Raw genomic sequence first — 19,508 nt, 5'->3', positions numbered from 1 at the left:
AAACTAACAATGGAGGAATCCTAACACCAAATATTGTCTAGCCATAGCCTGATAGACGGTAGCTTATTCCTCTGTGTGAGCTCCGAAAAGCTCAGCAACAAGAGGCCCCGTTGCACTGAGTGAAATTTCCTCTGAAATGTCTTTAAAGTCTATTTCCCAAACGTTGTCGTGCTGCTGTAAATGCTCACCAGCACATCAAATCAAAAGTTGATAAAAGGTCCTCACAAATAAACGACTTATTCGTGTTTGAGTAATGTTTCAAAATAACCAAAAGAAAGAATATATTCTTGGTCCTTTTTAAAAGATTTACTTATTCAGTAGGAACAAGTGGTGTTGGGGCTGGGTGCTACTGACAAGTGTGGGTTGAAACTTATTTAGATACGGACAACCACTTTGTTGATTTTGGTCTTTTCATGAGAAGTGCTGACAACTACAAACATATAGAATATCTCCTGCTTTAACCTGAACGTTTCTCTGCAGAACCTACTCCTAACTTTAGTATTGTGTTAGCAGCGTTGTACTTCTGCTCTCAGCAGGTAGAGTCTGATGTTAGTGCTGCAGGTCAGATGTTTACATAAAGCTCTGCGTTCATACTAAGAGAGGCAGTGCAGCCAAAGTCTCCAGATGGGCACGGAGCTTTGTGAACCACAACTCCCTCATGAGCCCTGCCCAGCATCACCCAGGAAAAAGCTGCCTCACATGGTTTCACTTTCACTCCACTTTACGATATGGAAAATAATGATGATTTTCAGAGACTACATTTTAAAATGAAAATGGAAACAGCCTCTTTTTAAGTCTGTAAACTATGCCGCAGTTTAGAGGCTAGAGGAGTAGTTGAATGAGGTTCTGTGTCTCAGCGTGACACATGTTCACTGTTTAAAGCATCTTTTAAACTCCCTTGCTATCTCTAGCCTATCAGGCTCTTTAGGATCTCCAGTACTGCGTTGCTCAACAAAGTCGAGCTGAACTGCAGAGCAACACATCAAAGCCCCACCCTCTGTGAGTCGGCCAGATGTCCCGTGGTCATTTTTAAACTCACACCCCGGCACATGACATGGAGCAGTGTGTAAGCATGTAGACAGAGGTGGATGGGCCGCTTGGAAATTGGAAAAGGAAGCCTGTATTTATGAGGTGGTTTGAGGTGCTGTGTTAAGACAGGCTTAGCCTGCCACTCTCCCTCTGACAGCCCCGTTTCCCCCTGAGCAGGGGTGACCAGAGAGAGAGAGAGGTGAAGGAGTGAAGGCAGGAAACCTGTCAAACAGACCAGACCTGGACCCGTGGTGAACAGACTCTCAGGCAGGTGATGCAGCAAATCACATTGACAGAAGATGTAAAGGCTAATGTTCACATTATTCCTATTTTCATAACAAGAAAAAACAGGAAACACAATGTGATTCCTTCGGCCAAGTGCATGCTGGGACAGGGTAAACCTTCCATGACCTTAAACAGGAAAGGTTTTGTAAGAAAAATCAATATTGAAAGAAACAGAGACACAGGCAGCGAAACACTTACTCTGCCATTCACCAGTTACCTCCTACAGTCTGTAGTGTCTTGTTCTACGCTGACATCATCAAATGTCAGAGTGAGAGGTTGGACGTGTGGTCTTCTCGGAACCCGCCACCTTGACAACCCCCTGGGCAGCGCTCCAAGGAGAGCCTCACATCAAATCTGTCTTTCTGTACCACAGCTCGAGGTAAGATGAGTGATCTCCCCGAGCAGGGATCCCCTCTCCTCCCCTCTCTCTCTCCGCCATGGCGGCCTGCCCATGTGAGTCAAATTATTGTAATTGAGCAAGGATGGAGTCGGGTGTGAGGTGATCTCTCTCTTCATCCCCTCCCTCCCTTCCCCTCTCAGATATTCCTGCACATGTTGTGAAATGACCAGCAAGCATCTCTTTTTTTTTTTTCTTCCCTTGTAACACAGAAATCAATTAACTCCTTTCAAGTCAGATCAAAGGCCCAATACACCGTCCAGGTCTCTCCACAACCTGCGGGACAATTAACTCTCCCTTTGGACAGGCTGGGCAGATGAAGGGAGGCTGCTGCCACTGTTCACATACGTGTGAAGGGGTCGTAAACAAACGGGAAGTGATTGGGCATAATTACATCTAGCATCCCCCTAATTTACCAGTTAGCTGTGCATTTATTCAACAGGATGAAAGGTTTGGAATTCATCGGATGGGGACCTCATGACAACAGGAAAATGGTCTTTCTCTTCTGAATATGTTTTAGAAGATAGTTTCGCTAACAGCCATGGACAGATTTTGAGACAATGGGCCCCTGGGAACAGACATTTTAAAGACCCCCGCACGCCTACATAGGAGCAAGACATCCCGACGAGAACAACTACAAACATGGCTAACACATGCTTGTAGTTTTTTGTGTCTCGAAGTCGTTTTTTTTCTGTTTCTGCGGTCACTTTGTCTTTTGTGACAAAGACAAAGTGACCATCTTTTGTGGTTGTTTTGTGACTTTTGGTGGGTGTTTCTGCATCAGTTTTGGTTCAGTTTGTGTCTCCTTATGGTTGTTTTGCATGTCATTGTTGTTCTTTTTGTCCCGCTTAGTATATAATTCAAGTCATTTTTTCTTCTTTGACGTAGTTGTGTGTCTCTTCGTGCCTGTTTTGAATCTGTTTTTGGTTGTTTTATTTATTATTTTAGTCAGTTTGCATCTCTATGACTGCTCTGGCTTAGTCCCTCATTGGCCCCTGTGCCGGTGTGTGTTAGGCCCGCTCAGAAAGGCTACCTTGGGTATGATTGTGGCACAACACAGTGCAGAGTGTGACATCAAACTGATTGGACAAGAGGGAGTGAGGGCAGCTTTCGTCCACAGACAGGTGCACTGACCCTGTCCACCCCCGAAGGTGCCACTTGCATTTTATTGGACATTTAGGACCGGCTAGCATTTTTTAACAGCCACCTGGATGCAATAAAGGGCCAACTCCTGAGCTCTGGCTGCCCAGAGGATTTCCCAGCAGCTCCCGTGGGACCTCTGGCTAGTTAAGATGTTTATTAAGCTGAAAGTGGTCCAGTGGGAAAACACAGCACTTCTGAGAGATTCGGGCCAGCAGTTTTCTTGTTAGTCGGAGCGCTCCCCGAAGGATTGGGTTTCTTTTTCTTTCAAACCTCGCAGGGAGGACAGGGTCAGTTCACAGGGCACGAGGTTGACCAACTGGTAACTAGGCACATGAACCCAGGAAGGGGGGTATCTAGAGACCATCAAGGTCAGCTAGGAGTGATTCCCACAGTTCCCTAACTGAGAATGTTAGCTTAACACATCCAAGGTAGCTCTGAAACGCTGTAGTATGGCAACGTTAGAAAAGTAAACTTCCAAAAGTTCAAGAAGTATCTTGTGGTAGCAGCAACAGCTATAACTAAATATAGAGTGTGTTTATAGGGTTGCATCTTGTGTAAACAGGTTGGATTTTTTCAACGTCTGTAGTCTGTCATTACATGTTGAATTGCTATGATATAAATAGGATTGCGAAACGGTAGCTCCAATACAAAATGTTTCTTTCTATTTAATGCACAGCTGAAGTTCTTTGAAGAAAACGCGGGTCCAGAGCGGTGCGATGTTAGTTCTGCTAGCTGTGTGACAGATCTTGACCTCACTAAGCTCTGCTGGACCCTCCAGTTCAAAGCGCTGGTCTTTAGCCTCAGGCACTCTGCCCTAATAACTTCAGTTAGCCCTCGCTTAGCTTTATAAAAGTTTGGCAGCCGCACTCAGGAGAAGGGTTCAGAAGCAGTACAGAGGAATAGTTAAAAATGCTTCTTCACTTCATAGTTTTTATAAATATTTTTAGTTTTTCTCGGTTTATTTTCTACTTTCTTGAGGCCAAACTTTCGAGCCGGCGGGCAGCACATTGTGAACTGAGCGGCACATGCGGCCGGTTGTTTTTTTAGTGCTCTCTGCCTAATGTTCAGGACAGATTAGAAATGTTGGCCTGTGACAGATGCTGTCTAGATCTTCACTACCAGATCCACCCAGCTGCAGAACATCTGGATGGATTTCTACCTTTTTCTCTGAAGTGCAGCCGATTAATGACACACACAAGCATACTCTCGCGTTCAGTACACACCAAACACATCCAGCGTGTTTGACTGAGGACAAAACTCACACATATACAGATGTTTGATTATATTGAATGTTTTTTATTGCTTCATATTTTTTGTCCGTGTCATTGTTCAGACGGCACATATAACACATGTATTGATGCTGGAACCAGGTTTTATTGATTCCCCACATTTTGTTTGCGATGAAAACCATTCAATGTGAGCTCAAAATCAGCCAGCATATGCATAGATGTTTTTAGAATATCTTTCACTACTTCATCGTCAAAAGTCTGCGAGCACATGCGATTTATTCAGCGGCCACAGAACTTATACATTCCACATGAGGAGCGGCGGGCGAAGGCCTACGCTTGTTGTTAATGGCACACTTCCTAAAATCATGCTCCTGGCCTCCTGAAGCCTCCACTTTCTTTTCCGTCAGAGGAAACATTATTTTTGCGGAGACAAATCCACTGAATACCATGATCGTCTGATTAAAGGAGCTGCAAATCTTTCAAGTCACTTTTCCTAACGATGGAAACAGACATGTTACAACAAATGCCACGTATCCCGCTGTGACATGATGCTATATGTCTCTTTTACCCACAAACCAACATTTTTTTGTATCCTTTTTTCAGAGGCCAAACATTTGTTGTGTTTCCGTGTCGCTCCTCCGCCCAGCACCTCTGTGATTGATGTTAAATGGTGCTTGTTGGGAAAGATTTAATATTCTTTAGCCGCTCATTGAAGAGTTAGAGAAAGTTCAAATTCATGTGGGTGTGTGACATTTGAAGAGCACGGTTTAATTTACTTTAAATTCCCTTGCAATAAGTTGTTCCTCATGTGTCTAAAGAACTTAGGCTCTCATGCAGACTTGTTGGGCCATCGTCTGTGTGTGAAGTGCAACAGAAGGGAAGGGGAGATCCCCACATCACAGGATCAACAGATTGTGTTATTGCTGGCTTTCATAAAGTATCATCTGGTGCCATCTGCAATCCAACTTTGAACCACTTTCTTTTAAATGTTTTGAAGATAATCCCCTGGAAAAAATAAAATTCTTCGTTGGGTTTTAACAAAACATTTTATATTTGTTTGGGTTTTTTAATTGCATGACACAATTCAGAAAAAACTCTAATTTACATTTTAGTGTTCTTTACTTAGCCACAAGAAGCTGCGGTGGAAAAAAATGTAATTAACTTCAAGCAAATAAAATATGATAAGGAGAAAGGTCATTTTGACATTGTCTAATAATATGGAAATGGTGAATAAACACAAACAGTTCTTACGATAATAAATAATATAATATAATAATAATAAATTAAATAAAGTTTGTTTAACTATTAATATATACTTTTTTTTACTGCAAATGTAGGTATATATTTTTTCGAAAGATGGTTGTCATTACAGATTTAAGAATACTGAACCAAAAGCGAAAAGGCATCGTTATCGCAGACAAATTATACTGAAAGTGCTGAGTACATCTTTTCATCTACAAATTTATATGAGAAAAATATACATGTATATTTAATCTATGATGTACATATGTTTTTTTAATTTAATTTGATCACAAAACAAAAAGTGCACAATGCAAGTCAAGATTAACAAGATGAATAGCCGGACAAAAGGACGAAAAATGGCAAATAAAAAACACTATCACACTCACACAACCTAAGGAGAGGAACATTACATCTAAATACAAATGCAAATACTATGAGTAACATATTAAAAACATAGTTAAACATCTATTATTACACTTTGTTGTAAACGTTTTTTTTGCATTTCAATGTTAGAGATGTCCAATTAACAGGTTTAAGAAAAAAACGTCCATTCATAATTAGTAGGCAAATGTCCTTTTTTTAAAAACTTTTTTTAAGAAAACGTTGGATAACTTATATCTTAAGAATTGTTTCAATAACAGCAAATACAAAGTCAGGAGTGGAAATTCAGGACATGGTGTTTGAATTATTATCATCGTAAAAAGTAGTTACATAAGAATTAAGTGGGGAAGTTAATATGTGTAATACAAATGATGTGAATTCCTGCATGTATGTTATAGTGTCTGAGATAAAGAATGAAAAAAATACTGAAATTATTTTTGTTCTGATCATTTTGGATTATTACTTTATTATAAGAGAGCATATTTTGACAAACATTTACCTCCTTTAACATAATGTATATTATTAAAAACAAATCCAGTAATGAGTTGAAAGTTTGACAAACACTAGCAACATGGTAATAATTGAAAGAATAGAGTAATGCTAATTTGTTTAATAATGTATGTATATCATTTACAGTAGTAGTACATCTCTCCATTCTTTACACAATTGTATTTCTTTATTTTGTGGTATTGTTAAATTATAACAGAAGTTATTGGAGTGATTTGTACTGCCTGGGTTTGTCCAGCAGGGGGTGATATTGTAATTCAGATAGTGGGTTTTCGCTGTTTCGGGTAACATCCGCAAACAACTGAAGTTAATGTGTTTAGACTAGTCAGGGGAGCAGGAGCATTAATCTGACTGACTCCCGGATCACTGTCTCAGTGTTTCTGAGGAGAGTGTGTTATTAAGAGTATGTGGATGATGAGACTTTCTAAAATGGCCAGAAAATGGAATAGGCTACTTTTAGAAGAAAATGCCTTTTAACCAGTTTTACTTTTGACCAGATTTTCATGAAATGGTTATGATTATTATTCCTTCTTTCTTTTATTATTATCAAAGCACTTTATACAATTGAGGGATTCGTTTTAAATATATTTCACAAACAGGAGATGGAGGGATTTAAACATGTGCTTTCCTTTGTGATTCTTAGGGATTATTAAGGTATTTTCTTGAGATACAATAGAAAGAAAAACACTTAGAAGTCAATCTATCAGATTACATTTATTATTTACCCTATTTCAAACATAGCAACTCAACTTTCAATAAATAACATTCAATTGATTAAATCTATAACGGTTGTTGTTTTTTGTACATTTAGATGATTTCCAATTCATAATTATTGATTTGTCATAATTATTTAAAGCAGTGATCATATCAGTAGGCTACTACAGGTTGAGGCTGAATGTAACTGTTTTAAGTGTTTATAGTCCGGGCTCTATTATTAAATCTCTTGTAAATTAAATTAAAGTTCAGTTTTGCTTTGTGTCTTTAAAAAAACTCCATAAATAAAGGTAAACAGAGTTCTCAGACTCACATTTCAAACTTGTATGTCAGCTCGCTGTCACACAGGGCTCTGTCAGGCTATCTGTCAGGAACTCAATAAATTTGTCAGTGGGGGGGAAAAAGGGAGCTGAATCCAATAAATCATAACATAAACAAATCTAGCCATGGGTTGACAGTGCTGTATTATACTTTGGCCTAATCCTGGGGGAGTTGGGATTATCCTGCAGTATCATTTTTTTTGGCTGTGTCGGTAAAATGGGCCGTGTGGTCCAAGCGAATAAAAGCAGAAATATGTGAGTGAGAGCAAAGAAGGGGATGAGATGTCCAAACAAATGTTTATCTTGTGTGCATATGTGCATTCAAGATCATTCAAATATATAAATAACGCTTAAAAATGTACATAATTAGATGGACCATATTTGTGATTTAAATTAAAAATCCAAACCAGTTGTTGTAGGCTACTTTGGTATTCAGGGACCCTTAGGCCTGTGGGGCCCTGCATCTCATCCCATATGTGTTATTACAGCAGTGCACTGCGTTTGCTTCCTGTGTGAAATCACAGTTTGTATAACAATATTCAGTTTTAAAGATAGGAAAGCAACTGTGCAGAAAACATTAACACTTAGAAAAAAGAAGAAAAAAAGATAACATTACAGTTAATTTCTCGCAAATAGCCGACGTCCAAACCTTCAATAAGCGTCACTGCTGATCCCGGATCGGTTAGCGGCTCCGATGACTTCATGAGGAAAGCCCTTTTTACACAAACGATATGTGCAGGATAAGAGCAGAATAATAAACACCACTTCCTCTCCATTCGTTAAATGTAGCATGAGAAACTGCTCTCTTGTTTTTTAAGATGCTCAAGTGCAACTCGGCAAACAAATGAAAGGAGCCTGGATTTTTCTTTTCTTTCATTCGAGCTTTAAAACAAGCATCATGGAGAGTTTAGAAACACTCATTAAAAGATCAAAGTCAGTTAACTATCAAAGTCCTCCTGCCATGCAATTTAGGGAGCCAGTATGTCTTTGCTCAGTTTCTCCTTTGAGGATGTTAAGAGTTCTTCCCATTTTCACTGGTATATTTTTAAAATGCTTATATTTTTGCTCATTTAAAAATAAAACGCTTATTTCAGCTCAAGCAACAACAAATAAATAAATGGCATATATTCAGTGATAATTAAATTCCACATATTTCATTTGAAATATTTTGGATTTATGTTGAGAATAATTATTTTCTTTGATTTGTATTTATTTATTTTTGCAATGCATTGATTATAGCCTGCGGGCGTGTTGGAGGCCTGACAGTGAGTTGTTCTCTGGGTTGGAGAATGAATGGATCCTGCGTGGCTTATAAACAGCGTGATGTTAATGTAATTAAAGTTGAAAGATTGTCTATGTTTATACACATCATTCAATTTGATTGATGCGTTTGTTCGGTTGAGATTTAAAAGTAACGAATCCATTTAATAATTGGATGTATTCATCGTTGTAATATATTTAGTTTCAGTTGTATAATTATTTATTTTTTCACAACAGGCCTACATTTATTAATAATGGCGAATTACTTGTGTTAAAACATGAATAGCTATAGGCATTACTGATAGTAGATGCCTTCGTTTTCTTTTTGCAATTTAGCATACATTACTGCTTTAGTAAAATCCGATTATAATTTACGCTCAAATGCAGCATCATATTCTCGCTTTTCCGAAATAATTTACTTTTTTTTGCATTTAAAACCTCATATTTCTGTCCTAATATTGAGAGTAAACACACTCACTATGGAAACTAATCTAAATCACAGCCTGTTGCAGGAATGTGCATTGCCATAATGGCGCATTATAATGGTCTCTTACCTTTCCGATGGATGCAACAGTTCTGGTTACTTTAAAGTAAATTGGTTAACTTTTGCAGACCATTGCTTTCGGTACTGCACACCTGCTGCAACGTTTGTCAGGCGAGGGAGGGCCTGTCATGTAGAGGCTCATTAAAACACCGCCGGCTAAAAGTTGGCGGATTGATTTATTGAATGAATGTTTGATGTCCTCATTCACATCAGTGACCCTGCTGAAAACTGCACAATGAACGGGGGAAGGGAGGAGAACAGGGGGGAAACGAGCTTCATAATATGTTTATAAAAGTGTATTGATTATTTTGTATTGATAGTGTTCAGCTCGTAATGCTTCTTAGTGGGAAGATAATCCAATATAGTGCTTGGCGGAGGTAATTGACCCCATGCTGATAGAAGTGCTGGAAATAGAAGAAAAACAGCTAAGCCGGGGTTGGATGACTTCATGACTGGCAGGTATGGACTGATTTTACCAGAACAGTGTTTCTTTTAATGAAAGAAAATACATAAATTCAATATTTATTCTCTATTTATATAGGCTTTGAGCGTTTATGTGATAGTAATATAATTCTAAAAAGGTGAGGTGAAAATATGACTGCTCTGTATCTTTTAGATACCCTCAGCTATTCTCTGTGTGAACGGCAGAGGGCAACGCCAACAGTCTGCTGTGTGTTTTCCAAACTGGGCTACAGGTCATCGCCCGGATGCTCCACAGAGGACATCAAGAACAACAGAAAGGCCCATGGCTTGGAGGTAAACGCTGCGCAGACACTTTGGATAATTCTGAAGAAAATGAAATACATTTATTTTTGTATTCCTTTCAAAAGTCTGTCTTACAATAACTATAAACTAAGAATGTTCTTGATATCGTTTCCAGCATCTTGTTATAATATTTAATATTGATAATATGTGTTTGTATTATTAGGATAATTACTGTTGCTGTCGTTTGTCTTTAACTGGGCCGCAGGTTATTGTATTCGAATTAAAATAAAGGTTATGAGGTGATCTGATCATACTGCTTTCTGTGTTCATATGTCCCGTCTTCGAGGTGTCCATCCCTCGGTCTAGCTATTTATATATATTTTAATAACAATGTGTCTCTCATGCAGCATCGCACGGATGTGATATCACACAGGCCTCAGTGCACCCCTCCTCCGCACCTTTAAAAACGTCTAGAAAATGCATATATTAAACCTCCAAGACCGATAAATTATATGTATACATTTTTAAATGTTTGTTTTTAAATATAAATATCTTACATAAATTATTCTTGTGTTTGTATTGTATTTGCATTGGGTTTATTTGAAATTCCCAACATAATAAAATATATAGCCAGTTGCCGGGTATCCTGCGAAAATAAATACAGCAAAAGCCTGTTGATATTATAATTATTTTTTGTATCACTATAATAGTTTGTAATACTATTATTAATGCTTGTTCCTTCCCTAAAGATGGATGGCCCTGGCTCGTGCTGTTATCACCGCTGATCGCCAGGTGCACCGTCTGAAAGGGACAGCAGCCTTCACAGGAAACAATACACAAAAGAGCAAGCAGGGCATGTGATGCCGATCTGTGTTTGTCACAATGTGGCGGAAATATAACCATTAATTCATGATGAATATACAAGGTAAATCCTCTAAATTCAATATTTGTTTTAAGTGAATTGTTGGCTAAATAATCACATCCCATTACAGTATTACAATGGAACATTTCGCTTAATAAATCATTCTAGGTGTGTTGTTATTATAAGTTTTTGCTTTTTGTTATTTGTATTACCATGTTTAATTGCTTTGTGGCTTTGATGTGGAGCCAAAACCTGTGTACAATATCAGTCTTCTCTCTCTGCTCTTTCTTTTACGCTTCTCTCCATGTGTGTGTTGTTATTGGACTGTGTGCAGCGCACTGTACTCTTCTCCAATAGCATCCCAATGGCAGTGAATGGGGGAATGAAAAAAGTGTAGCCATGCATGCAGGAGTGGGAGGATCCACTCGCTTCAATCTCGATCTCAGACTTTTGCAGCGACAGGGCACAACCAGCCAACCGCCTCTGTTGCTTCCAAAGAGTTACAGCCGGGACATCTACATACACACTCTCGTATTTTTGGATTTGTTGTCAAGTTTGGTTGCTTCTTCTTTCCGCCTTGAACTAAACTGTTATTCCGTGAAGACATTGTGCAGCTTCCTTTCTCCCGTCGGCTTGAGGGCGAGCAGATAAAGCTTCCTCAGTCCTCTGATCATAACAGGTGACTGTCGAGAGTTTTTATCCACGTTAAGTGTGTCCTTTCTGTCTCTCCACGCTTCTTTTGACACATCGGGGATTTCTGTGCGCTTCCTCCACCTTTTTAACTAATGCGAGCATCTCAGTCGAGTTTTTGCATTTCATAAGCTCCTTTTCTAGTTTTTCCTCCACCGAGCTGAGTGTCACACGGAAACTCAGGCGGTTTCAACAAGTTTCAGCCCACACCGTCTTCTCTGTGCCTGCAGACAGCTTTGTGTTCCCGGGATTTCTCTTGTCAGGTCTGACCGTATTCTTATGGATCATATTGCAACAGGTCTGGTGTCACTGGAGCGCCTCTCCGCGCGACAACCGCCCGAGACGTGCATCATGCTGGACGGCATAAAAATTGAAGATCATCCCCTGCGATCGGGACAAGCCACGCTCGGAGTCATGCTCGGTGAGTCTTATTTCCTCTGATTAAACTTCAGCAAATCACTCTGAATTATGCAGAGTGAAACGCAACACTGTTATTACTGTCTGGATGCCATTACGATGAATGCCCACTGCATTTTTGTTTCCCGACATCATGAAAAGTTAATTTTTACGCATGCCAAAGGATAAAACTACAGATAATGATGAACAAGTTGTAGTTTTATTTTAATTGAATTATAAAAGACATCTAGAGGCTGGAGTCGTTTTGTGATCTGCACCCTTATTGGTAAGACAATTCAAATGTATCCAATAAATCCAGCTTTTTAATTTGATACGACACCATACATCCTAGTTTATTTCTTTATACGCAGTCTTTATGGAGTTTTATCGCGAAATGACAGTCCTTGACTCAGGCCTTCTCTGTTTTCTGACGGGCCTCAAACTCCTCTTCCGTTTTTTCAGGGACTGACTGTCACCATCCCTCCGTGTGTGAAGGGTGCCAGCGTCCCATCTCTGACCGCTTCCTGATGAGAGTCAACGATTCCTCATGGCACGAGGAGTGTTTGCAGTGCACCGTGTGTCAACAGCCCCTCACCACCAGCTGTTACTTCAGAGAAAGGAAACTTTACTGCAAACACGACTACCAACAGTAAGCACAATCTCATGCTGTTCCTGTCTGCATTTCTTCAGATTGCTTTGGTTGTTGTGCAGTGATTTAAAACAAACAAAAATCCCCCCATAACAACGTGATTTAGTTGGTTAACCTGGAGGCCTTGTGGGTCATTCACATTGCAAAAATGCAGTGTGAAGTCATATTATTTCTACAAGATGTAATGGTGTAAAACAAAAATATCTACCAATATGGAGGTATGATATAAATAACCTGTTGACATTGCTTCTTATGCCGGAGTTAAATATAAGTTTCCTGTAAAATCCTAAAAATAAGAGTCACAGTAAATAAGTGAAATTCAATCTGAGCTTTCTCTTATTTTATATTGTTCTACCCTTTGAATAATAAGTGTGACATGGAAATGTCTGCTGCACGCTGCATGGCTGGAGGACGTTCGGCATTACCGGTCATGAACTAACGTCATGCTTTCTTATTGTCATATTGGCCCACGATATTTCCACATTTGTGTCTGCGCAACGAGCATATTTCTAACAAAACGATGTGATCCCACTCAGGCCCGAGAATGTGCAGGCGTTCATTCTCGGGTTTGTATTTTCTTATTCCGCCCTCAGTCCGGTATTTCCTGGTTGCATTAGCCTCTGTGGCCTTCCCCCATCACCATCATCCGTTTTCGATTCTTTCAAAATATGGAAACTTAATTTATGTTCTTTTTTTCATGGTGCTTACAGCGTATTTTAGATTTTTTTTTCTCCCATCAACCCAAATTATAAAAATCCGATGCCTTTATTTGCCTTGAATGCTAATTGTTTTGAGTTTGCTTAACTTATTTTACCGTTGTCATTTTATCGTGTTTTTCATTTGGTTTTGGGCTTTTTTTTATTTTATTTTATTTCATGCTGTTTTTTATTTGTGTTTCAGGCTTATTTATTTCATTGGTTAATAGATGGTTTTACGTGCGGCATAAAAGACATGGCAACAATTGAATGGCTTAATGAAAAATATTTCTTCGCTTTTTACTGCATTTGAGTTAAATGTACCTGCGAGCAAAATACGCAAACGGGGATTTATTTAGAATTTTAAAAAAATAAAACAATTGGAAGTTTAGGAATTTGCACGCGCGACTGACCTCAACACACACACACACACTCCAACAACTTCGAAGGCATTCATAATTCAATTTTAAATTTAAGTTTCACAGTTTGAAAACATTTAAAGAAAATTAAACTTATTTTGTGTTAAATTGCTGGAGTGTGATGATTGCAATGTGTTCAGGTGAATATTGTCAGTTTGATCCTTTCATCTATTTCAACACAATAAATAAAACATTATTAATACAGTCACGAAAATAATAATTCCATAAATTATAGATAAATAACAATAAAGTAGAAATTATACCCTTGTGATTTTTGTTTTTAGTAAATCACACCAATGAATTAAATATGGAGAAGCATTAGGCATTAGCCATGGAGTAACATAAATTAGTCAATTGAGTTAGTAAATTATCACATAAAACCTGCAGAGATGGCAGATATAGTGAGGCAAATATTGAGGCTAAGTAAAAGAACAACAATGCTGAGGGTTGCTGTTTGGGCCCTTGAGGGGCCCTGGGGTTCCTTGTGTTTCTCATTGCATGAGCGCTTTTCATGCTTGTCACTACATTTTCAGCTTTTTGTGTCCGGCCTTTTTAACAATTCTACTTCGATTACCGGGACATTATGGCTCTCTGCTAGATACCTTGCACGCAACAAAGAGTTACATCTATTGCCATGCGTGCCATTCATCCAGCTTTGTGACAGGAGTGTAGTCGGCTGATAACAATGGAAAATTCATAGCAGTAACTATGGGATACCAGAGCCTCGGCGTCACGGCTCAGAGGTGGCTGGAAGCTGAGACAGTCCGGCAGAGGGAAGGATCTCTTCCTCATGCCTGTTACTGCTCTCTCCATTTGTAGTTTGCTTTTTTAATTAGTTTGGAGTTAGAAAAGAGAGGACATAAACATACAGAGATCTTTTTTTCTTCCACTCTTTCCTGCTATTTTCTGATGTGCTTTTACTGTGCCATATTTGGCATATAACTGACCATTTTCTCTGCTTTATTTTAAATGCTATATGAGCTTGTGTGTGGCAAGTGCGATCAGGCCAGCCAAACACAACAACCTGCTGGGCGACGTCCTGCTTCACACACTGTTATTCATCACATCTTTTAATTCTTCACCCTCCTTCCCCCTACTTATTTTTTCTTCTTCTACCCCTCCCAGGTTAAATGCTAGCTGCAGGATTTCTCCATCACACAGACACAAGTATCCCCTTTTTTCTTGTTTATTCCATTTGCATTGATGGGATACTTAAAGATGTAATTGGCACCTTTTTGACTTTTATGACACCCATTTAAGATGCATTTGTCAGGCCACAAACTGCTCTGGGCTGTGAGGAGAGCTCCTACCCTTACAGAGGTCTCCGTGCCTAATTACATTCCTACAGCAGCTGATTCATGCCCCGTAATCAGCTCTCACTAGCTATAATAAATCAAGGAATTGGCAAGCAGTGTTTTTTTCGCACCTTTGGAACAGGTTTAAGTGCAGACAGGGGAAACAATTGTGTACTGTGTTATTAAAACTCCCACCAACACAGTTTAACGCATCTCGCTCCATACAGTGCAATTATATAGTAACAAGATTGGATTATATTGTCTTCTGCTTTTTTCCCCCATGCAGCTGACCTTTGTTTATCCTCTCTGTCGTTATGTGAATTTGCAAAAAGGAATCATTTAGATGGTTTGAAGATTAAGGGATAAAAAAAAATGGAATGTTTTTTTTTATATAGAGGGAAATAGAATTCAATGTATTTTGAGAGTATTTGAGAACAAGTCATATAGATTTGAAGGCAAATAGGCAGAGCTGTCAGTTGGACGGGAGCCATAGCAGTAGAGGAGGAACAAGCTCCAACGAGACGGGCGGTATGTAAAAAGTAGAGTGGAATTACACCACCCTGAGAGAGTTTGTTGTGCCCTGGTGTTGGGAGGTCAATTATACATCATTAGGAGGAGGGAGATCCTTTCCTCAGGGAGACCTTTCCTCTAACCAAGCAGATGCTTTGAAAGGAGCCATGTAATAAGGCCTATCATTGGACCGAAGTGTTCGACAACACCCCTGTAATGGACTGCTTGTTAGAAAATGCCATGGGCTCCATCTACAAAACATAACATTAACTAAACTACATTATGCATAAAGACCTCACATTCCACACCTGTTTTATTTGTATTTGCTTTACTGTCTTGTAAAATGTTATTTTAGAATCCAAACAAGTCCGCATGGAGATTGTTCTACATTTCTTAATTCACATGCCGTAAGCAAAATTAAAATTCAGGTCACGGTAGTGTGAGTAGTAGAAAAAAGCCAGTGTGATGAAGCCATAAAAAGCTGAGCTCCCAGAACCTGTCTCACCTCCCGTGTATGCGGGACGATCCCCCGGTGTGCTGAGAGGTGCTTTTTAGAACTGTTTGGAGTGCCCTCCTGTGAAATTGTTGTTTTTTAATTAGCTGTGCTTGGGACTCTGCAGCAGTGTGTGCCGGATAGATGCTGACGGCTGGGTTTCTGTGTTAGCTCACCGAGTGTGTGTTTTACTCTCTGTAGGGCACTCCCGTGTGGCCTGGTACTTTGTGAACGCTCATACGCACACCGAAGTAAAATATAAATAAAAAAAGGATGTACTTTGTGTTGTCAATGCACCCGGGTAGTTTTGCAGTTAATTAAAGAGTGTCCTCAGTCCTGCTAAAGTATTCAGAAGCAGCTCTGGACTCGGGGAGTACGTTCCTTTGTGCTATACTTTCAGCTATCCTTTCTTTCTTTCTTCTTTTTATTCTCCCTAAAAAGGATACAAATGTGTCTTTAGCAACTTCTCCTGGGTGAATAAAAAATGGACCTCTACAGAGAGACAAATCTAATGTTAGAAACATTAAGCCGGATAATATTGCTTCAGCTTGCTGGGATTTTTAGTGCTCGGCAAGGAGCTAGCTGAAGCTGGCCCCGTTCCTCGGTAAGGAAGTATTGGGTTTTATGTCAACATGGCTCGGCCTGTCCCAGCAGCGTACTAGGATGCATCATCTGTCATCTCATGGTTTGCTAACTGTCCCCCCTCCCCAGCATATTTAGACCCTTAACGGACCTGTTGGAGTGCTATTTATTTGCATCACTAGCCGCATCTTGGATTCTCAGTTTGTTGTCATTTCCGGTTCCTACAAATAGCTCTTTGAGTAATAAATATTTGATCTAAACATATCGTTTTACACCAATGCTTGTGTGTATGAATGGTGCCGTTATAAATTGTACACCAGCTACATCTATACCCGCTTCAAAATACTTCCGTTTGCATTCACTTAATGATTTTTATTCAAGTGAAATATCATGTTATGAAATCAGGTGATATAATCAAGTTTTATTTTGTATTATTTTCTGCCGTATGTTTTATTAGATATGAGTCGGACCAGAGTGTGTTTGTGTGTGTGGGGGGGCTATAAGTATCCTAGTGTGTCTTCGATGTAGCTGCAGTTGGAACAGAAAGCACTTTGCAGGATGCTCTGGGAAGCCACAGAGGCTCAGCCACGGTAATGCCCATCACCACTTTAGAGGCCGGACTGGTGGCGAGGGATGTGGAAAGAGGTCTCTGTGGCTTTGTGCGGGGGGGGGGGGGGGCTGTAGTTCAGGGGAGGAGAAGGATCTGCTCAGGGATCTGCCTGGTGTGCTCACATTACACTGGATGATAGCGGAGGGGTGCAGAGGAACTCAAGCATGCAATTTGTTGGTAGCCACAATTGAACCTCATCTCCTAAAGCCGGCTGTTAGGCAGCCAGTGGGACATGTCAGTCAATCGGGAATGCTAATCAGTGACGGTGGAGAGAAAGCCCTCGGCTCGGCAATGTAGTGATTTTCATTACTGGCACCAAGTCCACGAGCCTTCAGGTTTATTTTCACAGCATGACAACTCTTCATAACAAAAAAGGGAAGGCAACCACAAACCATTAAATGCAATTTACAAATTAGATTTTGGCTAAATCTGTGAAATACTGTAAAAGCTGTCTTAAAGTAGCCAGCTGAGGAATACACACACTCAGCAAATGTTTTCAAATTCAATTTGCCAGATTACATGTTTAAATCACTTTTCTTTTTTACTGGTTGGATTTCTGCTGCAATGAAATTATTCATTCCGAATATCATTTACGGTGTGTCCAATAAAACATTTGAATAATAATTGCGCACATTCCCAGGATTTTGATCACATTTCATATCTGTTCTTCTCATTCTACTTCTATGGTTTGGAAACAGCCCACTCTTGTTCCTCCAGGCAGCCTGGTCGAACGTGCATGAGAAATTGAGACATGGCCTCTGCTGCTGGCTCGCAGTATCGCTGCTGGCCCCCACTGTGTATATGTGATCCCACTCTGGAATGTTTTTCCAACACGTAGGCTTTTCACAGATACACTTGAGAGGACTGGCATCATAGTGGCAAGTGCTGCATTCAGACTGTTGTGTGCCCAAGGCTTACTCTCACACTCACGTCACACATTCTAGCTGTACTTGGGAATGGGCAGAGCTGTGCTGTTTGTCTACATACACCCCAGCTTTCTGTGAGGGTGTGGGCGCATGTGTATGTGCGTGTGTGTGTGTGTGTACACTTGCTTCCTCTCTCTGCTCCTTTCTTTCTTTGTCTCTAATATAAGCCTTTTCCCAATGCCTCATTTTAATGATACATTACAGCACCTCATCTTAGTTGCTGCATGTCTGCATTTCAGCAGTATAGATTCTTGTACAGATAAGTCAAACCACAATTCTTTGTCTTTTTTTCACCCCTTTTAATCTTCATCAAATGAGATTAGCCCCCAAATACCGGTATTCCTGCCCAAAGTGACTGACAGAGATTTGCACTTTTATCATTAAGTGTGACACTAAGCTGGTCAGAGCTTTGTCTTCAATGGAGGGTCTGACGGAAACGGGGGCTCCTAATCCTTTTATTTGTGTCAGGCCCAGAAAAAGGGAAGAATGGGGCCGGGGTGGGATGGGACTGCAGAATGCCACGGCCCTTAGTCCCCTCCAGACCCGGCCTCCACAGCCAAGTGAGCATGAGACTCATCCTATGTGGTCTTTGCACTCGAGCGGACGCATACACACTCATGCGCACACAGACCCACATTTGTGCATCTACAGTATGTTGAAATGTTTGTTCAAGCAAATGCACACAATCATGACTACACCATCTCATGTACAAATACATATATTCTGCCACTTACGCGCCCAACCACACACACAAGTATTTCAGAGTGTGTACCTGCCCACAGCAGAGCAGGTCTGCGAGTGCATGGGACTGCAATAGCAGGAGGTTCAGTCTAGGATGAGATTAATAAAGTTTGCCGGTTCCCTGGTCGAGGTCCAACGCTAGGCTTTTGTCTGCGGCTCACATCGGGTTGTGGGGCTTCAGCTCCTTTTGTGTGTGCACCCTTGTGGTAATCCATCTCCAGCGGGAGTCCCCTGGGGCACTTTATTTACTCATTCAACTGTTTGGAAGTCTGTTAGACTGCAGATCAGATGCAGTGAAACCAATGTGATTACTTTAACCAGCACTTGCAGATTCCTGCCCAGCATTCTCCTCTCACCCTGAGCTGGTGTGCTCTGCAGGTGGGAGGGAGGAAGGGAGGGAGAGAAGGTCTTCACTGGCTCATCCCACTCTGTCTGTCCTGTTTACCGGCCTGGTTGGAGGGCTTACGAACATTCTGCATTAGTTATTGAACCTCCTGTGCCCACACACTGTAGAGCTGACTTGAGTCTTTTATTATCCTCGTGTATTTGAGTTTGTTATTATTCATCTGAAATATACAAGCTCCAAAACTGGTGGCTGGCTGAATTTTGTCCCTGATCGTAATTCCGCACCATGGCAAGTGTGGTTGCACAGTGTAAAAACTAACATCTATGTTTTATTGCAAACAATGAGATGGATTTAGTTATCCATCCATCAACATAAACCCAGAGCTATGTATTTGGGGCTAACCCCCATGTTAAACCGTTGCAGGCTGTCAGGCTCTCTGAATTTACTCTCCGTCTCTTCCCCCTGGCGTGGCTGGGGAATATGGTTGAAATCGGCTGCCAGGGCCAGCATCCACAGCGAGAGCTCCCTAAACTCGCTG

At 40.4% G+C, this 19,508-nt stretch overlaps 1 protein-coding gene across 5 annotated transcripts in view; it reads left to right on the top strand.

The window, feature by feature from the left end:
* lmx1bb (LIM homeobox transcription factor 1, beta b) overlaps nt 1-19,508 on the top strand; it is a 58,106-nt gene that overhangs the window by 1,237 nt on the left and 37,361 nt on the right. For 2 of the 5 annotated variants that reach the window (XM_079686762.1, XM_079686761.1), the window contains 2 exons: nt 11,607-11,729; nt 12,167-12,353. In XM_079686762.1, the coding sequence (XP_079542888.1) occupies nt 11,660-11,729; nt 12,167-12,353 (257 nt within the window). In that variant the 5' untranslated portion in view covers nt 11,607-11,659. Of the gene's footprint in view, nt 1-9,350; nt 9,511-9,667; nt 9,808-10,505; nt 10,682-10,984; nt 11,730-12,166; nt 12,354-19,508 lie in introns of those variants that run through there. The other 3 variants (XM_079686760.1, XM_079686763.1, XM_079686759.1) reach the window with 3 other exon arrangements.

Source organism: Notothenia rossii, assembly GCF_949606895.1.
Source record: "Notothenia rossii genome assembly, chromosome: 6".
NCBI classification, from domain to species: Eukaryota; Metazoa; Chordata; class Actinopteri; order Perciformes; family Nototheniidae; genus Notothenia; species Notothenia rossii.
The sequence above is the reverse complement of the archived record's forward strand: the minus strand, read 5'-3'. Positions and strand labels throughout refer to the sequence as shown.